The sequence below is a fragment of the Lynx rufus genome, unplaced genomic scaffold (genome assembly GCF_022079265.1).
Source record: "Lynx rufus isolate CCGP_SWC_20201006 ecotype Redwood Valley unplaced genomic scaffold, mLynRuf1.p SCAF_2, whole genome shotgun sequence".
NCBI lineage: Eukaryota > Metazoa > Chordata > Mammalia > Carnivora > Felidae > Lynx > Lynx rufus.
This window is the reverse complement of record NW_025814834.1, coordinates 59,037,470-59,050,687: the sequence shown is the minus strand read 5'-3', so window position 1 is coordinate 59,050,687 and position 13,218 is coordinate 59,037,470. Positions and strand designations below refer to the sequence as shown.

The 13,218-nt window shown below is 40.3% G+C and overlaps 1 protein-coding gene across 3 annotated transcripts in view; it reads right to left on the bottom strand.

The window, feature by feature from the left end:
• GPR155 (G protein-coupled receptor 155) overlaps positions 1-13,218 on the bottom strand; it is a 47,675-nt gene that overhangs the window by 13,690 nt on the left and 20,767 nt on the right. For 2 of the 3 annotated variants that reach the window (XM_047084886.1, XM_047084885.1), the window contains 6 exons: positions 13,018-13,101; positions 12,282-12,399; positions 7,337-7,421; positions 7,158-7,248; positions 5,677-5,887; positions 1,124-1,228 (listed from right to left, as the gene is read on the bottom strand). In XM_047084886.1, coding sequence (XP_046940842.1) covers positions 1,124-1,228; positions 5,677-5,887; positions 7,158-7,248; positions 7,337-7,421; positions 12,282-12,399; positions 13,018-13,101 — 694 coding nt within the window. The remainder of the gene's footprint in view (positions 1-1,123; positions 1,229-5,676; positions 5,888-7,157; positions 7,249-7,336; positions 7,422-12,281; positions 12,400-13,017; positions 13,102-13,218) is intronic. The other variant, XM_047084887.1, reaches the window with a different exon arrangement.

Genomic DNA, 13,218 nt, shown 5'->3' with positions numbered 1-13,218 from the left:
ACCCCCCAGTCTGCACGTGGCAAAGACTCATTTATTTACCCCGGAACTTCAACCTGAGGGATAGGATTCAGGTTGGCCACACACCTAAAGGCACTCTCAGAGGATGTAGGCAAGGAGACACCATCTGCACCCACCCCCGCCCCCTACTTGGCCTCACCACAGCTTGCTAGTGTCTCCTAGACAGGATCTTTTACACTGGTCTCAAGCTTTGATTCTTGGCACCTGCTGCCCAGAGGATACCTTCAGATCTCCTGGTCTAGAGATCAGCAGGGTCTATGACTGTGGTCTCACAGAACTGTATACATTTGCATACTTGAAAAATTGCTGCCTGAGGGTCTGGCTTCCAATCAGCCTGAATCTAGGCGGTGACCGAGATCACTCCCTTTGGAATGCTGCCGGGACCTACCACGCCCTCAACAACTGGGACTCTCAAGAATAAATCAGGCTACTTAGACAATCACAAAGGTTCTAGAGACCACCAAGAGCTAGGACAGGGTCAAACATAGACTTGTGGTTATTGAAGTGAAGGGGATTAGGGGAGGGTGAAAAGAGTGAATGGGGTCAATGATGAGCGATGGTAACTAGACTTATTGTGGTGATGACTTTGTGATGTATACAAATATTGAATTATTATGCTGTACACCTACTAATATAATGTCATATTCCAATTTGGGCACAAACCTTGAAATTCAGACCACAAATGTAATTCAGTCTCTTAGTCTATATGTCAAAGCTTATTACTTTTAAAGATTTTTCTTATTTTATGAGAAAGGGTATATTTAAAGTATACAGATTTAAAATGTAATTAAGCACTGGCCCTGGAGGAAATGAGTTGAGGGGGAGTCTCAGCTGCTAAAATATGAAAAACATCTGAGAAAAAAAATGGCACTTGGGGCAAACTTCTTGGAGTCATCACGTGGGTTACATTTATCGGAAAATGTGTATATAATTCTACCAGTTACTATAAGAACTTTATTTTTTTCATGAATATTCTATCTATGCACAACTATTATCCTATTAGCACTCTTCCCCATCTTATTTGAGAATGCATAATCAGTCCAGCTTTCTAAGGAGAGGAATCTTCTGTTCCTTAAGCGCATCCTCACAGCCTGGAGGCACTTACTTTTCTCAGACGAAGGAGTCACAAGCCCACTGGTGCTTGTGTTTGCTACCGGCTCGGCGGATGGGCAGCATAATCCACCATTTCCCATGGAGCAGGAGCAGCAACCTATATAAATAAGACAGCATTCGAGAATAAGGACCAACCCCAGCAGAAATGAACAGCTTCGAGAAATGTCAAACAAAACAAAACAAATCAAACCCAAAACAAACCAAAAAAAACAACCTGTTCTCTCTCTCTCTCTCTCTCTCTCTCTCACACACACACACACACACACACACACATACATTTCCCACGCAGCCACAATATTTTCACATGGGATCTATCAAGAAGAATTTGCACGTGCTTATACAGAAGTTAACATTTAAAGGGTGGCAGACAAAAGCTCAGCTCCTTTATATATTGTTTCCTTGTGGTATGAGACAACTCATGTTGTTTCATGAGTTACCACTGTGCTTTGAGAACTAAGCATCTGAACACTTTCTTAAAATAGAGCCTTTATTCCATCACTCCTTAAAAACATGCACGAATGCTCTATTGTTTACTGTAGTTAATTCAAACTCATTAGCTTGAATTTAAAAGGCTCGTGAGGACTTGGCCCCTCTCTCCCTATCCAACTGCCCCCACTACTCAACAAGGCCTTTCCCTTCTCTCAGGACAATTCTTCAGTGTCCTCCACAAATCCCATGTCTATCTGGGTCTCCGGACCTAGTTAGAAACACATACAATTCCCACTCTTATTAATTCACTGAAGTCCTCTCTTCCTTTACATTCAGCTCAAGACTCACTTCTTTCAAGAATGTGTTTTCTATGCGTTTAGAAGATGCAGTAAAAACAATTATATTCTTTTGTTTTTTCAAATATATACAGCTGAAAATCTCTTGCTGCTTTATAGGTAGACTGGTTTACAGAAGTCACACCGAGAGACCTGCTATAGAGCTGTAACTTTTCCTCTACATAGAGAACACATGCAGTGTCCTTTCAACATTTCACACGTATATAAGACGTGGTGCTCCGTGACAATGGATTCGAATAGAATAATAACTTCAGTGATAAATTGCATTAAAATTTAATATGCTAGAAAAAGGAATAATGCCTAGGCTGAAACTTTCATTGACAATATGTTTCGATTCTTCAGTAATGTTCTTAACCAAAAAAAAAAAAAAATGTTGAAGTATAAAAACTACAATGTAGAATAAACTATCACAAGCGTCTTTCTAAATTTAAGATAATGATGCCACCTCTCAAAGTGAAAATAGAACGCAGCATAGTAGAAAAGAAAATACAGAGATCATCTGGCCTGGCCCTCCTATCTTCAGAAACTTGAAGGCTTATATCAGCTAAGATAACATTGTTCAGAAGACAGGTATAAAGCCAGCCGGTTCCAGTGACATACACGTAGGGCGTGAATGTACATGCATAATATCGCAGCCACCACAGAAAGTGCTATGGCCGTTTTTATCTTCTAACATACAAAGGATGTATAACTAGCCTGTTACTTTTTCTTTGCTAACTAAACCTTCAAGCTCATATTAAAATAGGTTAATTTTCCTTTCAATCATGATTCTACATTTATAAACTGCAAATCACGGGTCTTGGACAAATGTGTGGCAAGAGGTAGAGGTGAACGATCTATGTTGGACTACTAAGGTTTGGGAGGCCAGGCTGGATATGTAATGTGTTATGTGTTAACACTACTAGTGACGCAGAAGACGGCAGGATTTGCGGAAGGAGAATAACCACGTGGATTTTAAAACCTTTTCGCTGCGAACATCCATGAATAGGTAAATAAACACGTACTTTGCCATGGCAATTTGTAGGACAGCTTCAGAAAATCGTGGTGTGTTTTACGCACCCATCCATCACCCCACCCATTTCGCAAATATTACTAAACACTTACAGTAAGCCTGATACCATGCTAGGTGCTGAGGCCATAACGTTGGGCAGGTCAGTCACAGCTCTTACCGTCAAGTGGGTTATACAGAGTATTTGAAAGGCAATTATAAAACAATGTGATACAAGGAGAGGGAAATGTAAACACTGGGGAAGGTTTCCTATGGAACCATGCAATAGTTGTCCTCTGGCTCTTCATTTATTTACATTACAGGGCAAGTTAGTTTTCCTGCCAGAGATGATGATGACAAGGTTTAAAGAATATCTATGGTACACTTTACTAGTTATTTTTAAAATACAGGCATTGGGGCGCCTGGGTGGCGCAGTCGGTTAAGCGTCCGACTTCAGCCAGGTCACGATCTCGCGGTCCGTGAGTTCGAGCCCCGCGTCAGGCTCTGGGCTGATGGCTCGGAGCCTGGAGCCTGTTTCCGATTCTGTGTCTCCCTCTCTCTCTGCCCCTCCCCCGTTCATGCTCTGTCTCTCTCTGTCCCAAAAATAAATAAACGTTGAAAAAAAAAAATTAAAAAAAAAAAAATAAAATACAGGCATGCCGGCGGGTGGTGAGGGCACCTGGGTAGCTCAGTCGGTTAAGCGTCTGACTTTGGCTCCGGTCATGATCTCATGGTTTGTGGGTTCAAGCCCTGCATCAGGCTCCGTGCTGACAGCTCAGAGCCTGCTTCAGATCTTCTGTCCCATTCTCTCTCTGCCCCTCCCCCAGTGGTTCTCTCTCTCTCAAAATAAATAAATAAACTTAAAAAAATTTTAAAATACAGGTAGAGGTAGCAGCAAAAGGCTCTGGGCTTAAGACACTTGGTTTCGTGTTCCCCGCACAAGTTGTCAGGCTTTCTGTAGCCAGTTCTGAAACAGTCCTGGGGAAAGAAGGCATAGAGAGCCAGCCAGAGTGGTGGTCTTCAGGATCCTTTATAGGATCACTGAAAGAGTCCATAAAGAAAGTGAGGAAGGAAAGGGTGATGGGCAGGATCAGAAAATACTGCAGACTTAGGGAAAGCAGCTTTTAAAATGTTAGTGAAAACATAAATAGAATCCTTGAACCTCCATTTTAAAAGGAAATAGGTCAAGAAGGCTCAAAAGAATGAAATTCTGATGCTGTAATCACAAAGGTTGTAACAAAAAAAAAATTAGTGAGCACCATTAATAATATGAACTAAATGAGTCCCGAGTGAGGCAGGGATAGTGTGTAAGTGAGGAGTTGGCAAACTACAGTCCTGTGTGGCAGGACCCTGTCGTCCTATGTAGTAACATTGGCAGCATCAGATGGGGGAGCCAAGGCACCGGGAGCTTTGCCCCAGATCAAAGAGCAGGAAACTGTGGAGTCAGGATTTGAACCCAGCCAGTCTGGCTCCCATCTCTGTTTTTAGCTACTGTGCTATATACTTCCAGTTTGGGATGGAGGAAGGAAGAGAGGGAGAAGGGGGCAATGTAAAACGGTAAGATTTGTGGGGTTTTCTTTTTTTTTTTGAGACAAAAATAGTTAAATTTTTAAGATTTTTCTCTTTCTCTCTCTTTTTATTGATATTTAGAACTAATAGGTTTTTTTAGAATGTTTATTCTTTTTGAGAGAGAGAGAGAAAGAGAGCGAGCACAAGCAGGGGAGGGCAGAGAGGGGAACAGAGGATCTGAAGCAGGCTCTGTGCTGACAGTGGACAGGATGGAGAGCACGAAAGCAGGGAGCCCAGAAAGCCCGGAGCCTGGACAGCGGGGAGCCCAATGCGGGCTTGAACCCTAGAGCCACGAGATCATGACCTGAGCTGAAGTCAGACTGTGCCACCCAGCCGCCCCTACAGCTAACAGTTTTGAGATTAGTCATCCCTCTACTCCACAAAGTCTCTGAACAAAATAGGTACTGTCACTGACACTTCCTGGCACACTGTTTTACGTCTGTGAAATCTCCACATGCAGCAATGAATCCAAAATGCATACTCTGTTGCTGAGTTCCCTTCATGAATTAAAGCAAATCTCACAACAATTGTTGACACTTATTAACAAAGTTACTAGCTAAGATCATACTTTCACTTATACCAAGGATTGGCAGACATTTTCTATAAAGGACTAGATGATAAATACTGTAGGCTTGGCAGGCCCCTGGTCTCTGGTGAATGACTCAATTCTACCAGCATCAGCATGAAAGCAGCCATGGACAATACACAAATAAGTGAGCACGGGTGTGTTCGAACAAAACATTATGAACACGGAATATGTAAGAACTGGGCCATACGAGAACAGTCAAGGGACCAGATTCGGCCTGCAGACTACAGTTTGCCAATTCCTACTAACTCTGTTTCATCAGGCCTCCTTTAATTCATTTCATTACGGTGCTTGCCTGATACAAGACTGTCAAGTTAACAAATGTTTTAAGTGCTGGGTTTCCTGGAAGGGGACTTCCTTCAGTTGTTACTTTTTCCTAAACTTTCAGGTCCAAAGAAGTCTTAGGATTTAACACAAGATGATCCTCACAAGAGACTTAAAAATGCGAATCTAATGAAGAACCTGCAAGCTCTTTCTGCTCTTGACTATGATTCAAGTCCCTCATTTGACAAATACCTGTGATATTCCAGATAGTTCAAGGGAGTTTTCTGAAACGAAACACTCAGGATACACGCTATACAGGCATGGAAGCGTTTCTTTACATTTAAGGATCGTACCTGTTTCCGGGATAGAGCTTGTAAAAGGTTCCGGATCGTTTATCGGCACTGGACTCTCCTCAAAAGCGGTGTTCCCAGGCTCTGCTGCTTTGTGTCTCTGAGACTGGTCGAAGCCTTCATAGCGTCCCGCTTGGGTGGTGCGGTTCATACACATGAGTGATATGCCCGCTATCACAATGCTGCAGAACAGGGTGACTGCCGTGATGATCATCTGCCAGTTGTTGCAAAGACACATTAGGACACTTTGTTACACATTAGGACACTTTGCGTAATCCCATCTTTGATAATCTTAGTAGAATAGGTAAAGGGAACTTTTTCTGGTGGGAAATACAATATCCCCACAGCTACAAATGCTTTAGAACAGTAGTTCTCAAAAAAAGACTAAGAGTATGAAAGGGATATAGGTTACTTGTAGAGAAACTAGGATTTGCTTGTAATCATGTAAGATTTCTAGATGCTTCTTTCACTGTACATCAATATCTTGGTTTCTTCTATAAGTAATCTAAATGACTACTCACAGGCCTTTTTTAATTTAAAGTTTTTGCTTGTTTTAATACCTAAGTTCAAGGGTACCTCAGCTGGAGACTCTGTTATGGTAATAATACTAAACATAAATAATTCTGGCTAATACTTATTGAGTACTAACTATATGCCAGCACTAGTCTAAGTCCTTTAAATGTATAATCTTATCTATTCTCACAACAACCCAATAAAGTTCAAAATTACAAAAAAGAAAAAAAGGAGATAGGAAGTCAAAATCTTTTGACGGTCTTTTTAAAAACACACATCCTTGGAGCACCTGGATGGCTCAATCAGGTGAGCCTCTGACATCGGCTCAGGTCATGACCTCAGTTTGGTTTGTGAGTTCGAGCCCCACATCGGCTTGCTGTCAGCACAGAGCCCACTTCAGATCCTCTGTCCCCTTTTCTCTGCCTCTCTCCCACTTGCATTCTCTCAAAAATGAACACTAAAAAAAAAAAAACCTATTTACAAACACACATCTTTGGGCCCTAGCCCTAGAGAATTCTGATCAGTAGATACATTAATCACTCTCTCCTCCAGTAGAGGAAACATAATTCATAAGTGAGTTTAAGAAGACCCAATAAGTTTTGGGGCACCTGAGTGGCTCAGTTGGTTGAGCATCCAACTCTTGATTTCAGCTCAGGTCATGATCTCACGGTGTGTGAGTTCAAGTCCCGTGTTGAACTCTGTGCTGACGCTGCTTGGGATTCTCTCTCTGCCCCTCCCCTGTTCACACGAGCACTCGCGTACTCTCTCTCAAAATAAATAAACTTAAAAAAAAAAAAAAAGAAGAAGACCCAATAAGTTTGAAGCATTTGGAAATCCTTAGCACCAATGTGATGTGCAATAAATAAATAAACAGATTTGTAAAATAACTTTTAATGTACGTAGAGCAAAACACAGTAACAAGCTAGAAAGAGACATTCTCAAGAACAGAATTGTCCATAAACTCCTCCTACCTGCTCTTTTCCATAAAAGAAGGCCGAGTCAATGCTATCCCCATTATGTTTTCCAGTTATCAGAAGAACACCAACAAGGAGAGCAGGGATTCTGTAATGAGGGTTTGAGAGAGAAATAGAGGATGAATAGGAACTGTATATATGGAAACACGTAAGCAAACAGAAAACTATCAACTTACCCCCAGCCAGATATTATGATGATTCCAACAGGAATTTGTACACTCTCTCTCTTTTTTAAAAGAAACAAAGAAACTGCCAGAAGGCCTATGAACAAGAAATAGAGATTGAAAGGCAGACAATTACTCTTGATGTTGACTGGACTTCATAGAACTTTAACCAAACTTATTTCAATGGTAGTCTGTGGTAGTGTAGTAAATTGCCCTAGAATTTACTCTTTCTAAAGAAATGCTGTCCCCAATATTTTGAAGCAAGATTTCCTCAAAATCATTCATGTTTTCCCTCCTGTGTCATTTTTTTTGCTCAAATCTTCTTGTTTTATACATGAGGATTTTTTCAAAAGCCCAAATCATTTTATTCTTTTGACTGATATGTTTGGAATCTAAGTATATTTGTTTAAAAAAATGTAAGTGGATACAGAACAAGTCTAAAAATAAACACACCCCCACTCTGCTGGTGGTAAGAAAGTATAGGCAATTCTCATACAGGTTTAATTTTTGGAAAATGACCCAAGTCTAAATGACAGATCTTAATACAAATATAATATGAACTTAATACAAAAACAAATGTTTTAAAACTCTTGAGCATTCATTATACCATAAATCCAATTATTTATACAAGTAAAATTTAATCAATCCTACATGGTTATACAATCTTAGAACTTGGGAGTTGGAAGGGACCACTTTTAAATTAACACCTTCATTTTATAGCTATGGAAGCAAAGGTTTGCCCAAGCCACATAGCCAGCAGAGGGCAGGGCAGGACTACAAACCCAGCCTTCTGATCCAAGGTTAAGTCCAACTCTATCAGTTTCTAAAACTCAGATCCATGGACCCCTAGGGCTCTTAAGACATATCCTGCAGGGTCTAGAAATTTTTACGGGACAGTTTAAATCTATCTGATATATTTTCATCGATAATCATCGAGATGACCATCTAATAACCAAAGTACAGTCTCATGATTTTAGAGCTTACATTTGGTTTTACATTAAGTTTGAGCCAAATGAAGGCCAAATGATATCACAATGCATGGTCCAAGGGAAGGTTCTGTGGTAGTTTGAAGAGAGAAAAGCAGTGAGATGAACCAGGTCATAAATCCAAACACGAAAGTAAAGGCAAGCCACACTAAAAAAAAAGAAAACAAAAAAAAACCCCCCAAAAAACCAAAACCCTCACCAGAGAAATGAGTTCCATTTTTACATTCCAAGCTGTGATTCAGACTAGCAAAACAACATCCTTTGTCATGTCAATGAATGTTGCTAATTAGACTCACAGAGTTTGTAACTGGGACTCTCATCTGTGAATTTGCTTTGGTTTTAAAGTTGTATATTAGCTGTACATAAGGAATCCAGACTCCGATCCAAGATGGTACAGATTAAGTAACACTATGCTACAATAATACAAATCAACACTGAGGTTCTTGAGAATTGTTTTCCTTTACAGGGAACCCACACCTTACTCAAGTTCAAGAGCTACTTTAATACCACTGCTCCTTCCTAAGTACATTTGGACACTCTATAGTTCTAGGTTTTCAAAGTGCCGGGGAAACAAGGTACACAATAGTGTGCCAGCTGTGTTACGGTCATGAGGGTACTCTTTAAAGTTCTAAAGGTCATCATTCCTGCCTTATGAAACGATGGATATACCAATAGGCCCAGGCTAGCCCTGGATCTCTCTTGAGTTTCTGGCAGAAGCTTTGAGAGTTCCTGCCAGAATCAGTTAATCTCTTGAGGCCTTTTTTAACTCATTTGAAAAACAAAGGACTTCAACTAAACTAGGGTTTCCAAACTGTAGAGACTATAGGCGGTATGAAGGTGAAATTTTTTGACTAGTTTTGGGTTGTTTTTTTTTTAAATTTTTCAACATTTATTTATATTTGAGAGAGAGAGAGAGAGAGAGAGACAGAATATGAATGGGACAGGGGCAGAGAGAGAGAGACAGAGAGGCAGACACAGAATCTGAAGCAGGCTCCAGGCTCTGAGCTGTCTGAGCGGGGCTCGAACTCATGAACCATGAGATCATGACCTGAGCCGAAGTCAGACGTGCAACCCAAGCCACCTAGGCACTCCATATTTATTTTAACAGGTACTTGAAAAACTAGCACACAAAACCTGGGATTTTATTTTATTTTCATTTTTTTAATGTTTATTATTTTTGAGAGAGAGAGACAGAGTGCAAGCAGGGAAGGGGCAGAGAGAGAGAGAGACAGAGAGAGACAGAGAGAGACAGAGAGAATCCCAAGCAGGCTCCAAGCTGTCAGCACAGAGCCCAATGTGGGGCTTGAACTCATGAACTGTGAGATCATGACCTGAGCCAAAGTCGGATGTTTAACCAACTAAGCCACCCAGGCACCCAAAACCTGGGATTTTATTTTACTTTCAATTTTTTTTTACTTTCAATTTTTTTTTAATGTTTATTTATTTTTGAGAGAGAGACAGAGTGTGAACAGGGAAGGGGCAGAGAGAGAGAGAGAGAGAGAGAGAGAGAGAGAGAGAATCCCAAGCAGGCTCTGAGCTGTCAGCACAGAGCCCAATGTGGGGCTTGAACTCACGAACTGTGAGATCATGACCTGAGCCAAAGTCGGATGCTTAACTGACTAAGCCACCCAGGCGGCCAAAACCTGGGATTTTAATATAAGGCTCAATTTATTAAAGTAAAAAAAGTGAGTAAATTTCTAGGGAAAAATAATAAAAGGACAAGTGGTATGCAGATATGGCAAAAATTGTGAAGATGGGGGCACCTGGGTGGCTTAGTCGGTTAAGGGTCTGACTCTTGACTTTGGCTCAGGTCATGATCTCATGATTTGTCAGTTCAAGTCCCACATCAGGCTGTATGCCAACAGTGCAGAGCCTGCTTGAAATTCTGTCTTCCCCTCTCTCTGCCCCTCCCCTGCTTGCTCTCTCTCTCTCTCAAAATAAATAAATGTAAAAAAAATTGCAAAGACAGTATGCACATGAATGAAATTGGAAATGTTGAACAGATGATTTACAATGACACTTTAGATTTAAAATTCTGTTATAGCATCATAATAACAAGGGTTAAGGGGCACCTTCACTGGGATCAAGGAATTCAGAACAAGGTCTCTGGATAGATTTTGGCATGCATGCTTAAATAGGATTTCAAGGACACTTGGGGATTTTTGATATATTGATCTATTTGCTGTTCTCCTATTCATATGATAAGTTTACCATTAATAAACCTAAGTATTCGAGATCAAGTTGGTTCATCTGTATTTGTAAATAGAAATCTCTCTAGGCTCTTTTACTTGACATCTCATGAAAACTCTTAGGCTATGCAAGATGTGCACCAGCTGGATCCCAAGACCTGACCTTACTGCTCACATGCTTGTACTTACCCACGTTTGTCCCACATTTTTCCTTAAACTCCTCTTTCCAACTTACCTCTTAACTCGGGCAAAGGATCCTACAGGCCTAACATCCCATGATGCAAACCGAAACTACCACTCAAGCAATAATGACTGCTCGAGGAAGAGCTCTGGTGACCCAGACCACCCACCCAGACCACTTTGAGTGAACCCCCTGACTCTCACCTGCACAGATGGACCATGGAGTGACCTCTGGGATGATCAACATTTACCTTTACCTCATCATAACATTAAAATCTCCACCCAGGAAGGAGCACAGCCTCATTTACATAACATACAATGTACGTATAGACACGTCTCCTGAAGGTGTGACCATGTGCCTGCTTCTACATTCCATGACAAGGCTTCCCTATCTAAATATGCATCCTAACCCTAAATAAAAGGAACCCACTCACCCCTGCAGGGAGTCACAGCTTTGAAAGTTATGATCTCCTTATTTGTCGCAAATAAAGTTTCCTTTGTGCGACGACTCACCAGGTGTAGTTTCTATCTGTGACTCACCAAGGAGCGAACTCACCTTGGTTTAGGTACAGATATACTGCCTTTAGAAAGCGCACACCTTCTCCTGTTAGCACTGAATTTTTCATTCTATACTTTCTCCTCACATTGTTGCTTCACTTCAAAAGGCTATTGACTTGGAAGGGCCCTACTTGTGATCTTAAAGGCATGAAATCAAAGGCCTGTCCCTTGAAGCCACTTCCTGACACCTGCCTCCTAACAGTGACCATAACCAGTGCTTCCATTCTACCATTTTCCTCTTATGTGCCATTTTATGGGTTCACATCTTTGGTATGAATACAATACAGTCAGACAGAACTTTTCACAAACATACCGGAATGTATGCATCCAAATAAATATTATACACTTCAAAATGACAATATGCTAAAATAGTTGAATCCCTTTTTTGGAGCTAGTTGAAATGAGAAACAGTCTTTCTTACTGGGTACTCTTGTATTTCCATATCCTTTTATTCCTTACCTTTTCTTGTTCTCATATAACCACTTTTCCTTCTGTTTAATAATATAGTTCCAGTTGTTGACTGCCTAATATGTAGTAGGCATAAATACCCATATCTCATTCAGTTCTCAAAGTAACTCTGCAAGGTGTGATAACCCAGTCTCACAGATGAGGAAACTGAGGTTGTAAACGTTAAGTCACTCACTGAAGGCAGAGCCAGAATTTTTCACTCAGTTCTGTTGGACCCTATTGGTGATCTCGGGGACATACCTCACATGCCTCATACTTGTCTGCCATTCCCTCCCTCCTTTCTTCACTTGCCTCCACTACCTGATCTCTTGGTGTGTCCAAAGGCGAGTTGTGCTGACTGGGGCCAAGAGCCAAAGATCCTGAGGAAAAAGACCACGTGACCAGAAACCCCCTGAATCCAGTCAGGAATACAGTACACCAGGAAACAGAGCACAGCATTGCTGACGGCCTGTGCTAGTGACAGTAGCGGCCGAGAGAATGCCTTAATCCTATCCTACTAGACTTCAAAAAGGTCAGCTCTCAGCTGAGAGCTTCTAATGACAAAAGACTTAAATTGCCATTTATGATCCAACTCACCTGTCCACAGGTAGGTGCTATAGAGGGAGCTGTACAATAGAACAAACACCAGAATTTGTCCAACAAAATTTTTTTCTTTCACAAAATTCCATATCATCATTCCAGCACAGACAATAGACTGAAGAAAAATTATGAACAAAGTCAGTCATATTCATATGAGTCACATAAATGTTTTTATTCACAGCAAATATAATTATTCACTTTAAAGGACTGCTGAATAATTATGCTAGCTATACTAAAGCTTCAAGTTTTATGATAAAACCCCTTTTTACACCGTCTTTAACAATGTACATAATTGAAACAGACAACATTCTAAATACTAACCTTATAATTATTAATGGTTACATAAAAAGTGCTAACCTTTTTTCCATTATAATTTGAGATATGCAACGATTTGACTAGAAGAATAAGATTGTGAGAGAATTCAACCTTTAGTGATTCAATTATTTCTATTAAAAATGTGAGAGAATTCAATCTTTCATGATTCAGTTATTTCTATTAAAAAATGCAAAATTATCACTGCCCACCATTATCAGCCTTTATATACAGTTCAAGACCTACTGTGGTATATAATAAACTAGGCATGAATTAATTGTAATCAAGTTGTAACTGACTGCATTCAGTAAAAAATACTTTTGACTTTATAACTGGAAAAACCCAGCGAAATAATTTTCTCCTCTACCGTAGAATAATCAATGAAAAAAGCATAATTCCAAATATCTATATGTTTACTAACCTGAGCGATCAGTAAATTAGTTGTAAGCATATGAGGGAGCTGTTTATATTTCTTACTCAAAAGAAGAATAGCCAGAGACCAGATCTTAAAGACAAAAGGTTCAAAAGTTACTTAGGTTTTTAAAACCTTAATAACTCCTTATCAAATAACTCATTGATTAGCTCTTTTTTGAGAGAGAGAGAGAGACTGCACACTGGTGTG